The following is a 22809-nucleotide window of genomic DNA, read 5'->3' as shown; positions in this document are numbered from 1 at the left end:
GATCCGATGTAACCCCATTGTATAACGAGTAGTGACTGTACACCCCCAAAACCAATCATTTTACTTCGATGTAGAGTACTTCTTGATCAGGTAGCTGTTAGTATCATATACATATGCAAACCTAAACCATCAAGATAAAATGCACCCTGCTATAAATCTGGAACATACAAATAAACTATATACGGTACCTACTTCTATGTAGAGTACTTCTTGATCAGGTAACTATTGGTATGATATACATATGCAACCCTGAATCATCAAGATAAAATGCACCCTGCTATAAATCTGGAACATACCTTTACATTCTGGTTATGTTCATGGCTGATGGATGAAAGTGTTTTTCTCTGTCCTTTATTATCAGCTCCATCATCATCTCCATTTTGCAATCCATTTGTTGTCAGAAGAGCAGCAGATGACTTCCACCTCTTGCTGATTCTGTAGTGCTGTGCAATCCTCACACCATGACTGCATATTTTTCTTGAATTACATAAAACTTTTTCAGCACTGCACAGGCAACTATATTTACTTGCCTTTGTAAGGGCATGTACCCCCAAGGCCCATGCCATCTTACAAGTAGCTGCAGTTCATTTTCAACAAAATCTGGAACACAAAACAAATCACTGTATATAAAGTACCAGTAGTCTACATCAAGTACATAGAATATTAAACTAGCCTATGCATTTTTAACCAAACATTTCCCCTCTTCTTCAGACTCTTCTTATATGTAAAGTATCAGCAATACATGTACTGGTATCAGAATTGCTCTACCCATCTACAGTACTAAGTATCGATGTATCAGCAACACTTTAAATGATTTAAGAGACTGATGTATCATTACTGACTTGGACAGATTAGTATATCAATGCCCATAACTGTCTGTGGTTGATCAATTATTAGTGACCTATTGCTATGGTATTGATTTTACTGCAGACCTTATTCTCTTTGGTTACTGGTTTGTCAAAGCCTTTGACCGAGTTTGTCATCTAACCCTAACTGACGAGCTGATATCTCCTGGTACTAAAGGAAATCTTCAATGGTTTAAAAGTTTTCTATTGAAGGGTTATATGCTAGTCTCTGTTTATGGTGTGGAAAGCAGTGTCTTCCCAATTACTACTGGCATGCCTCAGGGTTGTTTTGGGCTCCCTACTGGTTTTCATTTCTATTAATCATTTATGTGCTAATCACTAATTTAAGTGCACAATGCACAATATTTACAGACAATCTAAAACTTTACACTGAACACTCTGCTGATTCTTGTAATCTAATTTCTTGCAAGCTCTAGTATAATATTGATACTCTTGCCTCCACAGCATCCTCATGAGGGCTAAAGTGTCATCATCACATAGGAGCAAACACTATACACAGCTGCAGTCATCCTCGAACTCCACCACAGACGTCCCTATGAGGACCCCTCCAGGCAGACTCTTCCCCCTCTAAATAAATCTCAACAGGAACAACTGACCTGTTCCAGCCAAGAGTTTCATGGTGTTCTCCTTTGTCTCCTCCACCCAGGGTTGACTCTCTCAGAGATCGCACTGTGAGCAGGATCAACCTCAGGAAAATGGACCACATGCCCATGTAACTGGAATCGGCATATTATGTGGGTAGTAGGCCTCAATTCAGTTTCATGGAGTAGTCACTAGTTACGTAACCGGTTGTATATGCGATACTGCATGAACCTGCCAAGGCATGTAATGCCATGGTTCAGTGCAGCCTCGTTATGTGACTTCTCGTTAAGTGATACATCGCTACAGTGATAATTCAAATGTTATACCGTCTCAGTAGGTTAAAAAATTTAATCGTGATTTCGCTATACTTTGACAGCTGCCTCTGTGAATCTTGTGAGGAAACGGTGATGCACGCAAGCTGAGAGTCAGCTGTCAAAGTCAAGATGGCCACCAAATGTTTACATGCACAGAACCCTCATCTCAGGTCTGCACAGGCTACAGCCTACGTGCCAACCTTTGAATCTCATTCAGCCACTTGCTCACATGTTCTGCACCTGTGAACATCTCCGACACACTCTCCGAGTTACATGACCTTCCCGCTTGCGTCAGACCCTCACAAAGCTATTGCTGACACCAAGTGACAGTGTAAATACAATATACATAGTGCTGCATGCGATATTAAGTGGTTGTTGAATGTAGAGTCTGACTGCTACAGGGAAGGTTTGGAGCCAGCAGATCCAATGTTTGGCCACTGGCCTTTGATTGATGCTGCTACACTGAGCAGGGCAATAAGCAAGATGCAGGTGGGGTAGACAGCAGGTGTGTCTGGGTTGACTGATGAAATGTTCAAAGCCCCATGAGATATAAGAGTGAGGTTAGTCACTGACCTGATAAATAAGATTACATATGAGTGTGCTGTCCCGCATGATTGGCTGAAGAGTGTAAGTGTAAATGTATACAAGGGGAAGGGTGATGCCTTGTAAAGGGGAAATTATAGATGTATAAAGCTTTTAGACCAGATACATATGAGCGTGTTGTCTCAGATTACTGGCTGAGGGGTGTAAGTGTAAATGTATACAAGGGGAAGGGTGATGCCTTGGAAAGGGGAAATTATAGAGGTATTGCTGGTTCCTTGAAAGCAGTGATAAGAAACAGGGACGTGAGCATGGAAGTGCAAAAGTTACTACATGACAGTATTGAGATACCAACTCTAATGTACGGAAGTGAAGCTTGGACGTTGTTGGAAGGACACGAGTCAAGAGTGAGAGCAGTGGAAATGAGTTATTTAAGAGGAGCCTGTGGAGTCACATGGAGAGAGAGGCTGACAAATGAGGATATAAAGGAGCATTGTGATGTGGATGTGGATGCGATAGGATGCGTTAGGAGGAATACACTGAGGTGGTTTGGCCATGTGGAGAGGATGGAGGGTGAGAGACTGATGAGGAGAGTGTATGTGAGTGAGGTGGAGGGGGGGAGAGGGAGGGAGAGGCCAAGGATGAGATGGAGGGATAGAGTGGAGAGGTTAATGAGGGGGGGGGGTGAGTTGGAAGCAGGGCAGTGAAATGACGGGGGACAGGGCAACGTGGAGGCGATTTGTTTGTGGCCACCCCTTACGGGATTACAGCATCTGGCAATAGATAGATAGACAGACCAACAATCTGCGAGGACACTCCCTGAAATTAGCAAAACCAGACCATTGGCGGAAGTCCCTGAAAGGAATCTGGTTCGCCATCCGGGTTATAGACAATTGGAATGCACTCCCAGAGAGTGTGGTAAGTACGCCAACAATAGCCACCTTCAAAAGTTGTTATGATAAACATGTCAACAGTAAGGATATAGTACTGGCTGACAAGTCTTAAGAGGTGGGGATCAACACAAGAAGTCATCTTCTTAATTCCCCACTATCTGTTCATTGGTAAGCAGGCAAACTGGCAACTGACTCGTACCGGAACTAGCTATCATAAACATCAGGAAACGTCGAGAAAAATCTCAGCTACCTAACTGGCAAATCTCGCTTCTTAACAGTAGCACAGTCGCAGCGCATGACTCTGAGGTTGTCATTATCGTACCCTAGCAACCTACCATTCAAAAGTGCATCAGCTTTCGTATCATATACATGAATCATATATTAATGTATGTTTATTATTATACACAAACATACACGAAGCAGATGCATCTCATATTATATAGGAAATCAGATGCACTGCACAGGGGTTGGCTGCCAGGGCACAATAATAGCAACCTCAGAGCGACGCGCCGCAACTATAGGTAAGTTTGGTACTCACCCTGTCGGAGAAAAGAGAGGTGGTGGGTCCTACCACACACAAGTAACAGTTGATTATGGATCAAAATTTACATTATGCCAATCATATCTCAATATTAAATTGGTGATGACATTATTACAATACTCATGATACGCTAATAACAAATTAGGGCTACGATAGGCCCCATAAAATTGGACAATGGTGTGTTAACATCAGACTGTACTCAGATGGCAGAAACTTTTGCTACACATTTTTGTACAGTTTACTCAACTCATGCTCCCCACGCTCCCTTCCCTCACCAAACTTTTGAGGGTACCCTCAACACAGTGACCCTGTCCTTGCAAGAAGTGAGAAATAGGCTCGCAGCACTGGACCCGAACACCAGTATGGGACCTGATGGCCTCCACCCCAGTCTTCTGAAATACTGCCAAGCCTTAGCATTACCCTTGTTTTTGATATTTCAAAAGTCTGTCACCATTGGTAAATTGCCACATGATTGGAAAAAATCCATTATCATTCCTATATTCAAGAAAGGCTCTCGACACAAACCTCTTAACTATAGGCCTATTAGCATAACCTCTGTCTGCTGCAAAACCCTGGAAAGATTCATTACAGAGGCATTATACAACTACCTTGACACTAATGGAGTGCTGTCAAATGAGCAGTATGGATTCAGACAGGGTAGAACTGTAGATGACCAACTGTTACTCGTGTATAATGATGTTACGTCGTGGATGGATGCTGGATATGTTGTGAATGTTGTCTTGTTTGACTTTAGCAAAGCCTTTGACATCGTCAACCATTCGATACTCACTGACAAGCTGAGGCTACTTGGGGTCAGTGGTTCCTTGCTAACTTGGATCTCTGACTTCCTATCAGGCCGCACCATGCAAGTGTCTGTGTCTGGCTGCGCCAGTTCCTCAAGGAATGTTCTCAGTGGTGTTCCCCAGGGATCTGTTCTAGGCCCCTTGCTCTTTCTGGTACCGTATATATAAACTTTCTACCCTCATACATACGCTCCAAATGTAAATTCTTTGCTGACGACATGAAGATTTACCTCAAGTTGCGCCAAAACACTTGTTCCACATTAGCTGCAGATATAAGTACATGCCAGAAGGACATTGATATGGTCTACAGTGTCGCTGAGTCCTGGGGTTTACGTTTTAATCTTGACAAGTGTACTGTTCTGCGATGTCAGAGAGGCCCAGTAGACTGGAATTCTATTGGCGCACTTCAGTACTATCACATGAACAACACCAGGCTCTCCGTAGAAACTACACACAAAGACTTGGGTATCTTGGTCGACAGTTCACTAAAATTTCATTCGCATATAAGAAATACTGTAAAAAAGGCAGCAGGCCTGTCAAATAATTTACTTAGGTCCACCCTCTGTCGAGACTGAGATTTTATGCTGACTTTATACAAATCCCACATCAGACCCATCATGGAGTTTGGCTCCACTGTATGGAACACAGGCTACCACGGAGATCAGAGGCTCCTGGAGTCTGTACAGCGCAGATGGACTAAGCAAATCAATGGCCTGTCCGAACTCAGTTATGCTGACCGTCTGAAAAACCTGGGTCTGTATTCTGTAAAAGGGAGACTGATCAGAGCTGACCTCATTAAATGCTGGAAAATCTTCCATCGCCAGTCGCCAATTGCACCGCCTGAGCTCTTTTCTCTTCCTTCGTTAACTCACACCAGGGGCCATAGATTCAAGGTGGCCAAGCCCCGCACTTCAGTTGAGTGTAGACGCAGGTTTTTCAGTATCAGATGTATAGACCTCTGGAACTCTCTTTCAGATGATGCTGTTAGCGCTGACTCAGTTGCATCTTTTAAAAAGTCCCTCCACTCACAACTAGGTCACATCCTGTTCGACTATATTGAATAACTACGACTCTTAATTCGAAGTCCTTCAAGTAGTGCAACTACCGTGCATATGGCACAAAACTCAGCCTCTAATCAATAGTCCATTCTGATGATGATGTATATAGGAAACGCGGCTGGCATGCCAGCAGGTATGGGCTGCCCTACTTCTTGAAAAGCAGATTCCTACCGAGCCATACTGTTAATTGTAGTAGGGTAGCCAACCAGGTGAGTAAACCAGGTGAGATAACTTGTTCATTGATAAGGAGCCGTTGGCCAAACGGTTCCTGCGGACTTTCCGACTGAAAAAAGCACGAGTTATAATTTTGTTAGAAACACAAAATCTAATTAAGACTTACACTCGTGCTTCACTTCACACTAGAGCCAGTGGTCACCTCACCACAACTAACCACTGTAGAGATATGAGAAAAAATATCATGCTCACCTCAACTGTTTGTCGTGATGTGATGTGTTGCGTTGTTGCCTTTACTACGGCACCTGTAAATGGTTTCCCTCTTTCTCTTTTCTCCTTCTTGTATCACGCCTCCTCTTCATTTAATACAAGGAATCGCCTGAATTTCACACGGCAGCAGCATTACACTTTCGGCAACGCACTGTTATGAAATAATACCAAAATCACCAATATGAACGAAAACACATAACATATTTTTAGAATTGATTTCTGATTTTGAAATGCACAAAAAACCTGCTTTTGCCTAAAACTAACATTTATCCGCAACGTTCCGAAAATGACATCTTATGCCCACTGTTATAATCTGAGCTTGATAAATTTAATCCACTCACTGTGTCGGACTTTAAATACTACACATTAAAAAAAGTGCTCCTATATGTAAAATATTTCCATTTTGAATATTCATCAAATGAGCTCTTCCAGGCAAATGTTCGCCTTTATTCGGCGAGCTTTGTAAGGTCTTGATTCTGTGTACAACCGACCAAACTCACCAACATGTCGGACGCTGAAGATGATTTTATGTGCGATGACGAGGAAGAGTACGACTTGGTATGTTAATCCAGTATATTTACGAAACAGTTTTCTACATTTAATGAATGAGTTGAAGAAACATTGGTAAAATTAACGTTCCAACCCCTAACAAAATTACGAGTTTTTGATCCATCTTTTCGAAATTTTAGACAAGTCGAAGATACTTTATGACATTTTTGTGGCAAATTTTTTTATTTTACTCTTGAAGATAAACTAACTTGCAGGAGTAAAATAATAATAATAATTTGCGACGAAAATGTCATAAAAGAAATGTGCTTAGAATTTTCTGAAATACCGAAAAAATGGATCAAAAACTCGTAATTCTGTCAGGGGTTGAAACGATAACAGAACCGAATCATTAAAATTGGTATTTTACCACCCGGGCGAAGGTCGTCCGAATTTCGTATTCCAATGGATTCTTTCACAGGTTGATTAGGATAGGTTAGGTTGGAAGTTTTGATCTGATAGGAACTCGAGGCTTCCGGCTTTAGGTTTAATGGAACTTGGGTGGTTACAATTATAGGAGTCGGGGGCGAAGCACCATGATTAGGCTAAGCTGGGTTAGGTTGGCAAAATCATTTTAAAAACTACTGTGGGTGTCCTGATAACTATATGTTTTTTAGTCAAAGATCAACAAGTAGTCATCTGTGCTGCATATTGTACCAAAGTTAGTCTCCTAAGCATGTGAAAATGTAAAAAGACAGGTGGAATTGCCATGCCAGAGTGGTAAAATTTTATCAAAACTATATATTACAGGAACGGCTTATTTAGCTGGGTTGTCCTTAGAAACAGGACCACGTCATAAAAATTTATAAAATTTTCTGGTGAATTGCAGGAGAGTTCCCACTAGAAAATTATGAAAATTTTATCACATTATATTTCATAATTGTAATTTCATTTATGACACTCAGATTCTATGTTAATATCATTTTTGTTACTAAAGATTGTCAAATTCATTAATGAAACCCATATCCTGCTAAAATATCATGTTACTCAAAGAGCAAAAAGTTAGGTTTGATGACATTGGCAGTGGCATCCTGTGCAGGACAAGAGGTTGATTCTGACTCAAACCTCATTCATTCCCAAATCGTTCAGATAAATTAAGGTAGGTTTGGCTGAATTAGATTAGGTAAGGTTGGATTGAGATGTGTTAGGTTATAGCTACCACAAATTAACTTAGGACCTCCCCCTACAAGGTATTAACCCTTTGAAATTCCGATGACGATTTTGATGGTCATTTCAAATCCAACCTCAGAGATTCCGATGATGCTTTTAATTGCCATTTTAAGAAACTTTTGTAAGATATTCACCATACATCACATTTACGTGTCGTAGCAAAGAGACTCGAGTGTGACATCACTCTGTTCAGTTCAGTTCAGTTCAGTTGAATGTCCGGGGTAATGCCGTCACAGCGGGACCCCCTGATGCATCTTCTTACAGTCTGGAACTTATTTAAACTTGTTTAGTTCTTTCAGTTTCTTGGTTCTTATCTGCCAAAATTTATATACAGTAATACTGATATACTTTCTTCTATTGTACTTCTGTTGAAGAGCAGATTTCCAACTGTTGAGTCTTCATCCTCTTTGTAGGGTTGCTCTATCTGGCAGGTACTGCACAGCTGGTTTGACTCATGGCTATGTTTCTTTATCACTTTATTCTTGGCGAATATTTTTGTACAGCAAGGTATAAAATTTTTGGTTTTTGCCTAACTTCGACTCGTCACTTCGAATTTTTATTTTCTTTGTTTTCGTTTTTTGAACATAATACCATAAAAAGTTTAATTACACTGACCGATCAAAGAATAAGACTGCGCAGCGAATATGCCACCGAGACTAAAATACAATTATGCTTCTCTTTCCTTTCGCTTTACCGCGTAATAAAATTAAAAAATTACCATAATCTATATATCCCCCCTGGGGGTAGAGGGGTTTTTCAAGAATACTCCCCCAGTATCCCTGCTTGTCGTAAAAGGCGACTAAAAGGGTTGGCGGAGGGTTAGTGCCCCTCCCTGGAAAACAACTAACTAAAAAAGCAAACAACAAGCCTCGGACAAGGACTGACCAAACGATGACGACCCAGGACCGGACAAAGGACTTGGTAATGGGTACTTTTTTTTTTTTTTTTTTTTTTTTTTATGCGAGGAAGAAGGAACCAAAGGCCATCAGCCCGCAGTAACAGTTCCCTCCAAGAGAAAAACAAAATACAATATAGAGCCAAATTCAAGATCCAATCATTTTGAGATGCCTGGACACATTGCGTTTGAAAGACTGGAGATCATAGGCAGCAGGAAATACAGACAGAGGGAGACAGTTCCAGAGCTGACCTGTTGCATAAATGAAAGACTGGGAGTAACGGTTAACTCTTGCATTAGAGAGTTGGACAGAAAAAGGATGAGAGTTTGCTGCCAGACGGGTGCTACGCGCCCGTCGTAGAGGTGGAGGAATGCAAGCAGACAGTTCAGAGGAGCAGTGATCATTAAAGTAGCGATAGAAAAGAGATAAAGATGCAACAGTGCGGCGAAGAGACAGAGGTTGAAGGGAGTCGGTAAGAGGAGGAGAGTTAATGAGACAAAAAGCCTTTGACTCCACCCTATGGAGAAGAGCTGTATGTGGGGAGCCTCCCCACACATGAGAGTAGTACTCCACACAGGGGCGGATAAAACCCCTGTATAGAGTCAACAATTGTGCAGGGGTAAAGAAAGAGCGGAGTCGGCTTGGAAAGTAAGAGGAGCGAATGATGAGGTGAAAGAGAGAGAGATTGTCCAGGTGCTTAAGGGTGCAAAAGTGGATGTATGTGGAATAACTGAAACAAAATGGAGAGGAGAAAGTGTGAGAGAATGGGAGTATGGATGGGGTATATGTGCAGGAGTAGGAGAGAATGAGAGGGCGAAGGAAGGAGTATGTATAGTTGTGAGTAAAAGATGGAAGAAGAGCATAAGACAGTATGGATCAGTTGGGTCAAGGATTGTGTGGGTAGAGTTGAAAGTTGGAATACAAATGTGGGCGATTGTGTGTGTGTATGCGCCAACGCAAGATCGTTCTAGAAGAGTGAGAGAAGAGTTCTGGACAAATGTAGAAGTGTGCATGGAAAAGTTTGGAAGGAATGAGAGAGTGTTTTTGATTGGTGATATGAATGGTAAAGTTGGGAATGTGAAGGTGGATGGAATAGTTGGTGAGTAGGGTGTGCCTGCTGAGATAGATGAGAATGGGAGTGCGTTAGTGGACATTTGTGCTGGGAGGGGGTTGGTGGTAGCCAATACCCTCTTCAGGCATAAAATGATCCACAGGTATACATGGCGAGTGATGAGAAGGGTGAGTGGTGAACTGAATGAAAGGAAGGCAATGATTGATTATGTGTGTGTGGATGAAAGGATGCGAAGATGTGTGATGGATGCAAGAGTTTATAGAGGTTGGTGGAGTGGACTTTCTGACCACTACTTGGTGGTGGCCAGAATCAAGGTCCAATTAGAATGGAGAAATAGAAGAAGGGAAAGACGAGAGGAAGGAGTAGTTGCAAGGAGAGTGGAAAGGTTACAAGAGGATGAGAAAAAGGCAGAGTATAAGAGAGAAGTGGAGGAACGATTGGGTAAATATGAACTGGAGCAGATGGGAGACGTGGAAGGTGTGTGTAAGATATTTACAGAAGAAATATGTGCAGCATGTGATGTGCTGTGTGGAAGGAAGAGAAGACGGAGGGGGGTGCAAGGAACAGCGTGGTGGACTGAAGAGGTGAAACAGGCTGTGGCACAAAAGAAGAAAGCATACAATGAATGGATGAGAAATAGGGGCGTGGAAGAAGTTGAGAGGCGGAAGAGAGAGTTATATGTAGAAAGAAAGAGAGAGGTGAAGAGATTAGTAAGAGAGAGTAAGAAGAGAGTGGATGAGGAATTTGGAAGGAATTTGAGTGTAAAGTGGAGGGACTGTAAGAAAATGTTCTGGAAAGAGGTGAAAAGAGTAAGACAGGGTGGAGGTGAAGTTAGCAGGGGAGTGAAAGATAAAAATGGTAGATTACTAGTGGAGAAGGGAGAAAAAGTGAGCAGATGGAGAGAACACTTTAAGGAATTGTTGAACGTAGAGGATGGAAGTAATGCGAGTATAAGTGGCTGGGGAATGGCTGGAAGAAGGAGGGAGGTGAGAAGACAGGAAGAAATCAGTAGGATAGAAGTTGTGGAAGCAATGAAGAAAGTTAAATCTGGGAAAGCCCCAGGAATTGATGGAGTGTGTGGTGAAATGCTGAAGCATTGGGGAGAGATAGTAGTAGAATGGATGTGGAAGATGTGCAGATTAGCCTGGGAGGAAGGTAGAGTCCCGGAGGATTGGAAGTCAGGTATAATTATTCCCTTGTACAAAGGAAAAGGGGAAAAAGAAGTGTGTGGTAATCATAGGGGCATTTGTCTTCTTAGTATAATAGAAAAAGTGTATGGTAGGATACTTATTGACAGAGTTAGAGAAAGAACAGAGAAATTAGTTGGAGAAGAACAGGGAGGCTTTAGGAAGGGAAGAGGTTGTGTAGATCAGATATTCATTCTTAGATCTTTAGTGGAAAAGTTTCTAGAGAAGGGAAAGAAGTTGTATGCGGCTTTCATGGATTTGGAGAAAGCGTATGACAGGGTGGATAGACAAGGATTGTGGAAAGTGTTAAGAATATGTGGAGTAGATGGGAAGTTGTTGAATGCTGTGAAGAGTATGTACGATGGTGCGAAGGCTGCAGTGCGTGTGGATGGTGAACTAAGTGAATTTTTCTCTTTGAAAGTTGGGTTGAAACAGGGATGTGTCATGTCTCCATGGTTGTTCAATCTGTACATGGATGGGGTAATAAAAGAGGTACAAGGTAGGGTAGTGGATGTTGGAGTGGCCCTGATGAGAGAGGATAGTGTTTGGAAACTCCCTGTACTGTTGTTTGCAGATGATACTGTGTTGTTGAGTGAAGACGAAGGGGAGATGCAAGGCTTGGTGGATGAGTATGGGACAGTGTGTAAGAAACGGAATCAGAAGGTGAATGTAGGGAAGAGTAAAGTGATGGTCTTTGAGAGAGGTGAAGTCAGTGAATGTACAGTGAGGTTGGATGGTGAGGAATTGGAAAATATGAGTACGTTTAAGTACAGACTTGGGTAGTGTGATGAGTAAGGATGGAGGTTTGGAGGGTGAAGTGCTTGAAAGGGTACAGCAGGGAAGAAAGGTTGCTGGTTCTTTGAAAGCAGTGATATGAAACAGGGAAGTGAGCATGGAAGTGAAAAAGTTACTACATGACAGAATTGTGGTACCAACTCTAACGTATGGAAGTGAAGCTTGGACGTTGTTGGAAGGACAGAAGTCAAGAGTGAGAGCAGTGGAAATGAGTTATTTGAGAGGAGCCTGTGGAGTCACATGGAGAGATAGGCTGACAAATGAGGATATAAAGGAACATTGTGGTGTTGATGTAGATGTGATAGGGAGCGTTATGAGGAACACACTGAGGTGGTTTGGCCATGTGGAGAGGATGGAGGGTGAAAGACTGACAAAGAGAGTGTATGTGAGTGAAGTGGAGGGGGGAAGAGGGAGGGGGAGGCCGAGGATGAGATGGAGGGATGGGGTGGAGAGGTATATGAGAGAGGGGTGTGTGAGTTGGGAGCAGGGCAGTGAAATGGTGGGGGACAGGGCGACTTGGAGGCGATTTGTTTGTGGCCACCCCAAACGGGATTGAGGCATCTGGCAATAGATAGATAGATAGATTCTCTTTCCTTTCGCTTTACCGCGTAATAAAATTAAAAAATTACCATAATCTATATATCATTCTACAAGTATTTTATTGTAGCTTTGCATGGTTTAAACCAGATTTATGTATCATTATTAGTTTTTTTTTTTTTTTTTTTTTTTTCCAAGTATTTTTCTATGGCAAGGTATAAAATTTTTGGTTTTCGCCTAACTTCAACTCATGATTTTGACACTTTATTTTCTTTGTTCTCCTTTTTTGAGCATACTACAAGTAAGTACAACTATTCAGCTTTAAAATGTCACCAAAATCAACATTCTATCGTGAAAAGTGTTTTTTACACAGAAGGATCAAAGAAAAATATCACACTGCAAATGTGGGTCAGCTTGAGAGTGTATGACTCCAGCACAGACATAATGTGCCCGGCTCAGAAACCTATCTATCTATCTATTGCCAGACGCCATAATCCCGTATGGGGTTGTCATTTGACTCTGAGTTATTTGTTTTACAGGGAGGGGCACTAACCCTCCACCAACCTACTTGACACGTAGGGAGCATGTATGGTTTGGTTGTATGGTTACCACCCAGCGTTGTAAATGGTTTCTTGGCTTACAGGAAACCATTTGGCTTGTCACTCAATGTAAAGTAACCTGATGGGGTTAAAAAACACACAGAAATCATAGTATATCACAATGTTTGTTCATGAAATGCCATTCATTAATATGATATCATGTTTCCCTTGTTTTCAGGACCAGTTGGATGCGTTTTGGCATGGAATCACTTAGATCTGTAAAATAATATAAGGACATTTCCATGCACCAAACATTTGTCAGTTCGGTCTTAAGGTTGTCCAGATTAGGTGTCTTCTCTGCCATGATTTTCTTCATCTTTGCCCAACAGTTTTCTATCAGATTTAGATCCGGATTGTTACCAGTCCAGTCGAGGACCTCAGTCCTATTATCCTGAAGCCATTTTTCACCTTTCTTGACTTGTGACATGGAGCTGAATCGTTCATGAAAAAGTCACACCCATGAATAGCAAAAAAGTTTAACCCAAGGCATCCCATCGACGTATGGGTACATTGCAACATTTTGTCACAGCTAGTCCCATCGACGTACTGGTATGTTGTGCAATTGCAAGGTTCATAATTTGCACAATTTTCAGTTTTTGCGCTTGATTTTTGGTACGTATACAAGGACACCTTTCTCTATTCCTCTACAAGATGCCAGGCAGGGACAATGCCTTATACCGCATAACCTCCCCCCCTCCCCCCGCACGCCATTGTCTTGGCAATTCACCTGTTACCAGTGACCTGGCCAATGATGACATTCAGGGCCAGAGTGATTCCCCAGTCGATGACAATGTGGAGGACAAAGTTTACATAGCATTAAAGGAAGAAACAGTCAGAAATGATGATCAGGTAATGTTACCAAAAAAGGTCAGGTATGTTGATGAGTTAGTCAGTGAAGCAATGCTTATAATGCCTATATTACTGTTTGAAAACCAATATACACTCCTACTACATATAAATTCGTACCAAATAAATAAATAAATACCGTTTATGAGTGGTGTGGAATAGTTACCCTCCCATAGAACTCGTTTTCTTTGGAGCCAGCCTGATAGAAAACCCAATAAGGTAAGGAGGTACTTCTACCTGTATCGAGTATTTTAAATCTCAGGTGAGCGATTTCTCTATGAACTTTCGATGTTTCTCTCCAAAAGTGGAGGTTTTAGCCAAAAAAAAAAAAAATCCAAAATAGCTCGGGATTGGGGGGTGTCGGAGGTGTGAAATAGCTCGGGACATGACGGGTTAACAAATGATCTTTCAGAACTTGAATGTACCAGCCACCATTCGTCATCAAGGTCTTAGGAAGAAAGTAGAGGCCTCTCCTTCCCATTTCACCTGAGAAACACCCCCATACCATTACTGATTGTGGATGCTTAACAGTTGGCACTGTGTAAGCAGGGTCACATTGACTACGTGAGGCAGGGCGATGAACCTTGGCAGAATGCACCTGGAACACTTGAAATGTGCTTTCATGGGAAAACATAACTTTTCTTCATTCATCCGATGTCCAGTGTGCATACTTCCTGGCAAACTGAATGCGCTGCTTCTTCATGCAGTCAGTGAGAAGCGATTTCTTGGCTGCAGTGCGGCTAGGCAAACCCAGAGCCTTCTGCAAGTGGTGTTGGATAGTTCGAATTGAGACGTCTGGTAACAGCTGGGGATGCATTCTCTTCAGTTCTGCTGCTGTCAGTCGAGGATTCTTGATTACTTCTCGCTTCAGAAGCATATCTGTACCTCTGGAAGTCGTCTTCTTTCCACCGCCATGCTTGTGCTCTGGTACGACATCAGGTGGCAGGCCACGTGCTGCAGCAAGAATCTTCACGACGGTCGGCATTGTGCGTCCAGTACGTTCACAAATCACGTTGATAGAGACATTATCCTGCCTCCATGCAATCATATGGACCCTCTCATCCCTTGAGCACTACTTTCCAGGCATGACAACTTAACTCTAGGAAAATAACAGGGCAAACAGTAATGCATATGAAAAAGAGAGAGGTGAAAGCTTGGAGCGACGGGAACATACTCCCACTCTTGCTTCTGGGCAAGCACTGACTTGCTGTTTCACCACCTCCTACCAACACCAGAGGAGTTGCAAGTTACTTCTTGCCCAATAAATTCACTCAGTAGAGGTGGAAACACAAAGCAAAGACAGACAACTCTCCCATAGCAATTCTGTGTGTAGGTCCTAAGTCAGTTTGAGGTGGGTGTAGGTTAGGTCATATTAGGTTAAGTTAATAGGGACAAACAATTAGTGATGGATTGACTTTGGAATTGAAACAACTTAGCATTCTGCCTGAGCTGAAGATACTGGTTTAGAATGCAAGCAGAATTGCTTAACCCTTAAACCGCGGGCTTGTTTTGCTTTGACTTGCGGCTCCCGCGGACATATTCGCGCTCCGACAGACTCTTGAAAAATATTTGCCAAAAATCAGTTATTAGTCCTAGAATATTAAAATCACATATACTTATGGCACATACCTTCAGCTTTTTCCTTGGGTGTTTGTTGAGCTTTCGTTGAGTACCGTAGGACTTGTGGAGACCTCTGAAGTTGGGTAACGAAGTCTCCACTTTACACTTCCCGACAACTCGTAATATGATTACCACAGCCTGATATTATCACTAGAAACACTAATCTATGATTCTCAAATAGATTGGAATCCATACTCCCCCCAAAAAAACACTGTGAAAGCAATGAAAATTACGAGGGCGTATGACCATCCCACTTACGATCGTTCGCCGCTAGTGTTGTCTGTTATTCATAAAAACACTCACAGTTTATATTTCTGTTACTATATAACACTTATATATATCTACAGTCTTTATCCATAAGTTTCCTTCAGTAATAGTAGTTTATTGTCACTGTAGGGATTCAATTTCTTTCAGTAAAATACGTAGCATTCACTTTCTCGTCCTGTATACTAGCATTGAGAGTGATTGTCACTTTCACCTTCACTCTCATAACTCATAGTATTCATACATGCTAGAGTGAAACTTTCACTTTCATTACGCCTAGTTTATATACTCGTATTCTTATAATACCACTCATTTACATTTCTATTTACGTTCTCTACTTTGTTTACATTATTTACATTTCTATTTTATTTACACTGTGTTATGCACACTCACTTGAAGTAACTTATAAAAGTATTTTCCACTGTTCACTTATATTTACATTCATTGCTTTCACTTGCTGTTTACACATTATTTACACTTTATTTACAATTCCACTTGCACTGTTTTACTCAATAAAAAGATCATAGTCACTCTCTATCAATTGTCAGCCCTTTACCTCTTTCCACACGAGGTTTAGTAGGGGGTAAAGGTCACAGGGCCCTTTGCATGGGGCTATAAAGCGGCGGAAGTTAGCAGGAGCGAATCAGACATACTCCCACTTTCAAAGACGACAGTGAACTGATAGTAATGGCCTCCTGCCGCCTGGCTAGGGTGAGTGCAATACTACCAACTTCAGCCCTGTGAGACCTGCTAATATATAGCAATGAAATGATTGGCAGGAAACCAAGACAATACATAATAAATTAGGTAGTTCCAGGTGAATGTAAATATCACTTAGGCTTCTCCCTTCCCTCCTTATATGTATATTTATTACGAAAATAGATTATACAGCATATTTCAAGGGGAAATAAACAGCGAAAATTAGCGAACAAGTGCACGTGAGGTGTTGTCAGGTGATAATTAGCCAATTCCAGGTGTATGGCACTATCACTTACCTTATTTCTTTTTGGTATATATTATTTGGTATAAGAATAGGACATAGGGCTTATTTCAGTGGATGAAATCAGTGGAAAATTCCAGGGAAGATTTACTTACCGTAGAATACAGTGTGGTGGCCTGCAATAATTAGGTAGTTCCAGGTGAATGTAAATATCACTTAGGCTTCTCCCTTCCTTTCTTATATATATTTTTATTACGAAAATAGATTATACGGGATATTTCAAGGGGAAATAAACAGCGAAAATTAGCGAACGAGTGCACGTGAGGTGTTGTCAGGTGATAATTAGCCAATTCTAGGTGTATGGCACTCTCACTTACCTTATTTCTTTCTTGTATATATTATTTGGTATAAGAATAGGGCATAGGGCTTATTTCAATGGATGAAATCAGTGAAAAATTCCAGGGAAGATTTACTTAGCGTAGCACAGCCGGGCAGGTGAGAGGATAGGGTAATGGAGGGGAGGTAGGGAGGGGAATCAAGAATGGGGAGAAATGGCTAAATTGTCAACAATGGATGGGAGTACAGTTGAGATTAAGAGTGCTGACTAGTGTTGGACATTGGCAGTACTGATGGATGATACAAGCCATCACTTCGAAGCCCGGGTGAATTCAAAATACAGTAAAAGTCCAATATTTCGGCATCCAAATCCCCGGCAAATCTGACATTTCGGCAGTTTTGAGAAATAGTCCCATTTACGAAAATCTCCGATCGTTCGGCAGATTCTCCGATTTTTTTCGTCAGTCTTGAAATTCTCCATGAGGCTCGCCAGCTAGCTACCCGCCTTTACCCGCCTTAGTGAGTGAGATAGTGAAAGTGATGGAACGAGTCTACCACTGCCATGAAGCTCAGAGGCTAGCTCTTTCTCCTATAGCATAAAGAGAGGACAAACATGTAGTGAGTTTAGCATGGGAAAGAGAATCTGTTTCGCCATTCTTCCGCCATTCTTCCGAGTTGTTGCCGTGCTGCTGCCGACTTCTCTTGATTCTTCTGTGTGCTTTGTGAACTTCGTACCGAAATACCTCTGAAATTACTATTCGAGTGTGCTGTAAGCACCGTAACATCAGACAGGAGCTTTGTAACACCTGAGTGGACCAGCCGTGTGTTGTGAACAGTATAAACATCTGCGTGCTTTGAAAATGGCCTCCACGTGTGGAAAGTTAACTGGTGTTAGCAAGAAGCGTACACATAAGATGTTGACTATTGCTCGGAAAATTGAGCTGTTGAAAAAATTAGAGGCTGGCATGAGTAGGAAACAGATTATGGATGAGTTTAACGTAAGCTCCTCTGCTCGCTCCTCTCCATCACCAACAGCAGTCTCTGAACCTCAAGCTCTACTGCCGCAGCAACAGGGAGAAGAGTCCTTAGAGCCTGTTGCAGGACCCTCTACTGCTGGGGACTTTTTCCAGCAGTAGCAGACTCCAATCAACCCCTTCTATTGTACATACAGTATGTAAATAAGGAACCTACTCTGAGTTTAGGTAAGTGCATGTGAACTTGTAGGCCTACTGTACCATTACATTTATTTACAGTATGTTCACTAATTTCTTTATTTTTCATATTCATGTACAGTATAGTACTGTATTCATTACAGTATTGTACAGTATCAAACAGTATACAGTACTCTCTCCAAACACATTTGTAATGATGTGAGTAATGATGATAGTGTTCACCGAAACATATAAGGTACTGAGTGGGTAGGGTTTTCGATAATTCGGCAATTTTGATATTTCGGCACTTGCCTGGTCCCATAGATGCCGAAAATTCGGACTTCTACTGTAACACAGACTCACAAAAGTGTCGCCCTGCAGTATGATCCTTTGCTCCCAAGCGTCACGAAAGTGACGCCCCACGGTTAAGGGGTTAATCTCATGGATGCAGTGTTTCGCCCTTGGCCTTTGATTGAGTCTGCTGCCGTTTGTTTCATTTTTAAATGCTCCAACATGTTTGTATGCATCGCCCTTGGTCACCTGATGGCGGCTTTCAATGCTGCTTGATCTCTGGCAGCCTCCCCATTTATTCCCTTATCCCTGAGGTCACATTTAGCGACCTCATCCCAGTTTTTTTTTTTTTTTTTCCAGTCTACCTCTCACATCCCTACCCCTAATGTTAACAATTTTCATTTTCTGCACCTGATTGTCATCTCCCATCCTCTCCACATGCCCAAACCATCTCAGTCTACCTTTCTTCATCACAGCACCAATACACTCCAGTCCCATCCTACTCCCTAGCTCTTCCATCATAAACCTAGCCCCCCCAGGCCTCACATTTAAGGATGTACTGTACATGCACCTAATCATTGTCATTTCTCTATGTTTGAGTCTGTGAATATCCTATTCCTTTACTGCCCTGGTCTCATTACTATACGGCATTACATTCCTGACACATGCCACTCCTCACTGTAGCCACAGAGCTAGTTCTAGCCCCACCTCCAATACATAACATGTCCTCCAAATAACAAAACTCATTGACACACTGAAGAGACTCACCAGGAAGATCAATCCTTTCACACCTGACAATCTCCCCAACACACCGCACACATGGAATCAGCATTATCTTACAGTCTATCTCAAATACCACTACATCTCTAATGCACTCATCACAAACACTGCACAAGATGGAATTACTTCCCATACCCTTGCAACAAACCACACATTGCCAACTCTCCCTTTTCTTTGACAATACCGCACCAACTCTAGATACCATCATCTTCTGTTTATCTGCATTCACCCTCAGGCCTTTGAGCCCGATATCATCTCTCCGCATCCTAACTCTTTCCTGTGCCTCCCATTCATTCACTGCAGTTAACACCAAATCATCGGCATGCATCTCCAACAGGAATCCATTTCTGAAGTCACATGAGAGGGTGTCAGACACCATAATAAACAATAAGGGGCTCAAGACTGACCCCTGATGCACACCAGCATGCATGGAAAACTCATCACTCAAATCTCCATGCACTTTCACCTGGGTGCAAGCATCCTCATACATAGCCATAATCACTCTTACCAACTACTCCTCAATCCCAAGCTTTCTCATTGCCCACTTCACCACCTTCCAAGGGATTCTGTCGAAGGCCATCTCCAAATCAACAAAAACAAAGTACAGTACAGATCCCTTGTTTTTCCTATATATTTTTCCTGCAGTTGCTGAACAATGACTCCAGCATTAGTGGTCCCTTTGTCTGGCAAAAACCCGAACTGCATCTAAAATCGTACCTTCTAGCAGACATGGGGTAATAGTAATATGTAATATTACAAGGTTTTCAAAGTAATAGTAATAGAGCACAAGTTCCTGCCTGTAATAGTAATTGTAATAGTAATAGAAGGCAAAGTAATAGATAATTATATATTACTTTGCCATTATAGACACTTCTTTAATACTGTTTACCATAATCAATAAAAATAGCCTTCTCACCTTGGTTACCTTTTGGCTGCTCTCCAAGCTGCAGATACACCACAGGAGACCGTGCAGAATGGAGAGTGGTCAACAGGCCATCAGGTGATCTTGACACACTTGTGCATTCAGTGGAACAGCCTCCCAACAATAATGAAAATAAAAACCATTTTCAATTTAATTAATACCATTATCATAAATAATATATTAATAGTAATACTAATAGATGACCAGGTAATAGTAATAGTAATACATGACCGCTAAAATAATTATAATAGTTTTTCATTCATTCATTCATTGCCAGACGCCATGTATCCCAGACGGGGTGGCCAATGGCTTAGAGTTAATTGTTTTACAGGGAGGGGCACTAATCCTCCACCAACCCCACTTGACACTTAGGGATGCCAACAGCATCTGGTGTTCCCAGGCGGTCACCCATCCAAGTACTAACCAGACCCAACGTTGCTTAACTTCGCTGATCTAATGGGAAGCGGTGTACTCAACGTGGTATGGCCGTAATATAATAAAAGAACAATTGAAATTAATAGTAATAGAAACCCAGTAATAGACCCCATGTCTACCTTCTAGAACTCTCTCCATTGCCATCGTTATATGGACCAAAAGTTCTGTGCCTCAATAATTTCCCCTTTCCAGGACATCATCTTTCCCTTATACACATTTAGTCACACTCGTCAGCCAGTCATCTGGGACAACACACTCATGTATGTATACAGTAATCGTATTTATCAAGTTGGTAACTAACCCCACTCCTGTATCTGCTGAGGCTTGCAGCATTTCAGTAGTCAACCCAGTCACACCTGCTGCCTTCCCCACCTGCAACCTGCCTATTGCCTAGCTCATAGTAGCAGCATCAATCAAAGCCCAAGGGCCAAACACTGGATCTGCTGACTCCAAACGTTCCCTGTTCCATTCAAACTCCTCAGTCAACAACCGGTTGTAATGCTCTCTCCAGGCATCTTTAATATCTTCACCGTTCACCACTACCTTTCCTTCATCATTCTTTGCATACTGATCACTTATGATATTCCTGTTTTCCCCCCTCCATTTGATTTGCCCTTTTAAATATCATTCTTCCTTTCCATGCTACGTATTTAGGTTATCCAGTAAAAGTCTCTGAGACTCAGACTTTTCCCTGTACTGGTATACCTCTTTTATAGTCCTGTGCTTGGCAACCAAGTATTCCTCTTTACCACTCATTTTCCAATCCCGAAAAAGACTTCTTTTCTCCTTAACTGCAGCTTCTCCGCCCTCATCCCACCACCATGTTACTTTGTGTCTCGGGGATCCCCTTGTCCATCCACACACTGATTCAGTTACACTCAGGCGATTTTTCTTGAGAGCTCTGAGCGGTACTGTTCATTAACACTTCAGTCAACAGCTCCCTGTTCAGTCACCACTCTGCTCATTTTACTGTGGAAGGCATCCCTAACTGCTTGGTATTTCAACTTTCAGATTTTCCTCGTAGATGCATAGGTCTTCTTCACCACCCACTCCTTAAGCACCCTGTCACACATCAGTAATTTGTGTTGCTGCACACACTTTTTGTCCCTTATGACTTTAACATCTCTCACCAACTTCCTCTCAGCTCTCCTGACCAGGAAATGGTCTATCAGGCTACTGTTTCCCCCTCCAACTCACACATAATCAACCTACTCTCTCCCTGAAGTGCGTGTTTTACACAGTCACATTTATTGCCTCCCTGATTTCAAGTATCCTTTCCCTTTCCATATTCCTCGTACCATATGCGCATCCCCCATGAGCCCACCCCATCATATTCATGAGCTGCTCTACCCACATGACCCTTTAAGGCCCCCCCCCCCCCCCCCCAAAAAAAAAAAAAAAAAAAATCTTATCATCCCCCATACCACTTACTACATGTATCAGATCATCCCAGACTTTATCTTTTTCTACATCATCCTAACCAGCTTGGGTATTTTAATTAAGTACAGCTGTGTATTGAAATTTATTTACATACAAAACACTACAATGTACTGTACATGTGAGCAAAGGATTAATTTTATACTGGCCTAATATATGGATGTGGTGGTGCTTGCAGGAGTACTCAGAAGATAGCAATAGTGAGCCTGATGTTGACCTTGAAAACCAGTACTACAACAGCAAGGCTTTGAAGGAAGATGACCCTCGTGCTGCCCTAGCATCCTTTCAGCGTGTCCTGGACCTTGAAGCAGGTGACAAGGGCGAGTGGGGTTTTAAGGCACTCAAACAGATGATCAAGATTAATTTCAGGCTGGTAAGCACTAAGCAGTGTAGCCACAGTACAGCCATTTACCTTGAGACTTATGTAGTTATATAAGAGACTGTTCAGAGTGTGGGATGTGAAAATATGTATGTCTGGTTGTAGTTGGTGTAGGCTATATAGATAATTGATAATACAGTATCATTGAGTTAAAAATTCAGAGGTTCAGTATGCACCATTAACCTGCACCCCCCCCCCTTTTTTTTTTTTTTTATCAGATACTGTATTAGTTTATTTTGGTGGACATGTCTGTATTTCTTAAGTACAAGATAAAAAATAGTTTTATTCACTGTTATTGTTAAAAGCAAATATATGAATTTCCAGGGTAACTATGAGGAGATGATGTCTCGTTACAAACACCTGCTCACTTACATCAAATCGGCTGTCACTCGCAATTACAGTGAGAAGTCAATCAACTCAATATTGGACTACATATCTACATCAAAGAATGTTAGTAGCATTTAAGTGTTTATTGTAGAATGCTATTGCATGTACAGTAGACTTTCACTATAATGGGCCAACTGGGAGAAAGCCAGGCCCATTAAACCCGATGGTCTGTTATATC

General features: G+C 41.9%; 2 protein-coding genes and 1 non-coding gene across 3 annotated transcripts in view; 1 reads left to right on the top strand and 2 right to left on the bottom strand.

Annotated features, from left to right (window-relative positions):
- Positions 1–6161, bottom strand: part of Cox10 (Cytochrome c oxidase assembly factor 10) — an 83008-nt gene extending 76847 nt beyond the window's left edge. Inside the window, exons 1-2 of the mRNA XM_080267157.1 lie at positions 6024–6161; positions 297–600 (exon numbers count right to left, since the gene is read on the bottom strand). Coding sequence (XP_080123283.1) covers positions 297–566 — 270 coding nt within the window. The 5' untranslated portion in view covers positions 567–600; positions 6024–6161. The remainder of the gene's footprint in view (positions 1–296; positions 601–6023) is intronic.
- A 324-nt stretch (positions 6162–6485) lies between these two features.
- The window catches only part of alien (COP9 signalosome complex subunit 2 alien), an 86769-nt gene continuing 70445 nt past the window's right edge, over positions 6486–22809 (top strand). The window contains exons 1-3 of the mRNA XM_080267302.1: positions 6486–6599; positions 22044–22238; positions 22569–22694. Coding sequence (XP_080123428.1) covers positions 6546–6599; positions 22044–22238; positions 22569–22694 — 375 coding nt within the window. The 5' untranslated portion in view covers positions 6486–6545. The remainder of the gene's footprint in view (positions 6600–22043; positions 22239–22568; positions 22695–22809) is intronic.
- Positions 20369–20487, bottom strand: LOC145393086 (5S ribosomal RNA). The gene has a single exon (XR_013896104.1). It is a non-coding gene; the product is annotated as a 5S ribosomal RNA (ribosomal RNA).

The sequence above is a fragment of the Coenobita brevimanus genome, chromosome 23 (genome assembly GCF_032717465.1).
Source record: "Coenobita brevimanus isolate Jiangsu-jjx chromosome 23, ASM3271746v2, whole genome shotgun sequence".
Lineage (NCBI taxonomy): Eukaryota > Metazoa > Arthropoda > Malacostraca > Decapoda > Coenobitidae > Coenobita > Coenobita brevimanus.
Note: the sequence above shows the minus strand (reverse complement) of the source record. Positions and strands in the feature narration are given on the sequence as shown.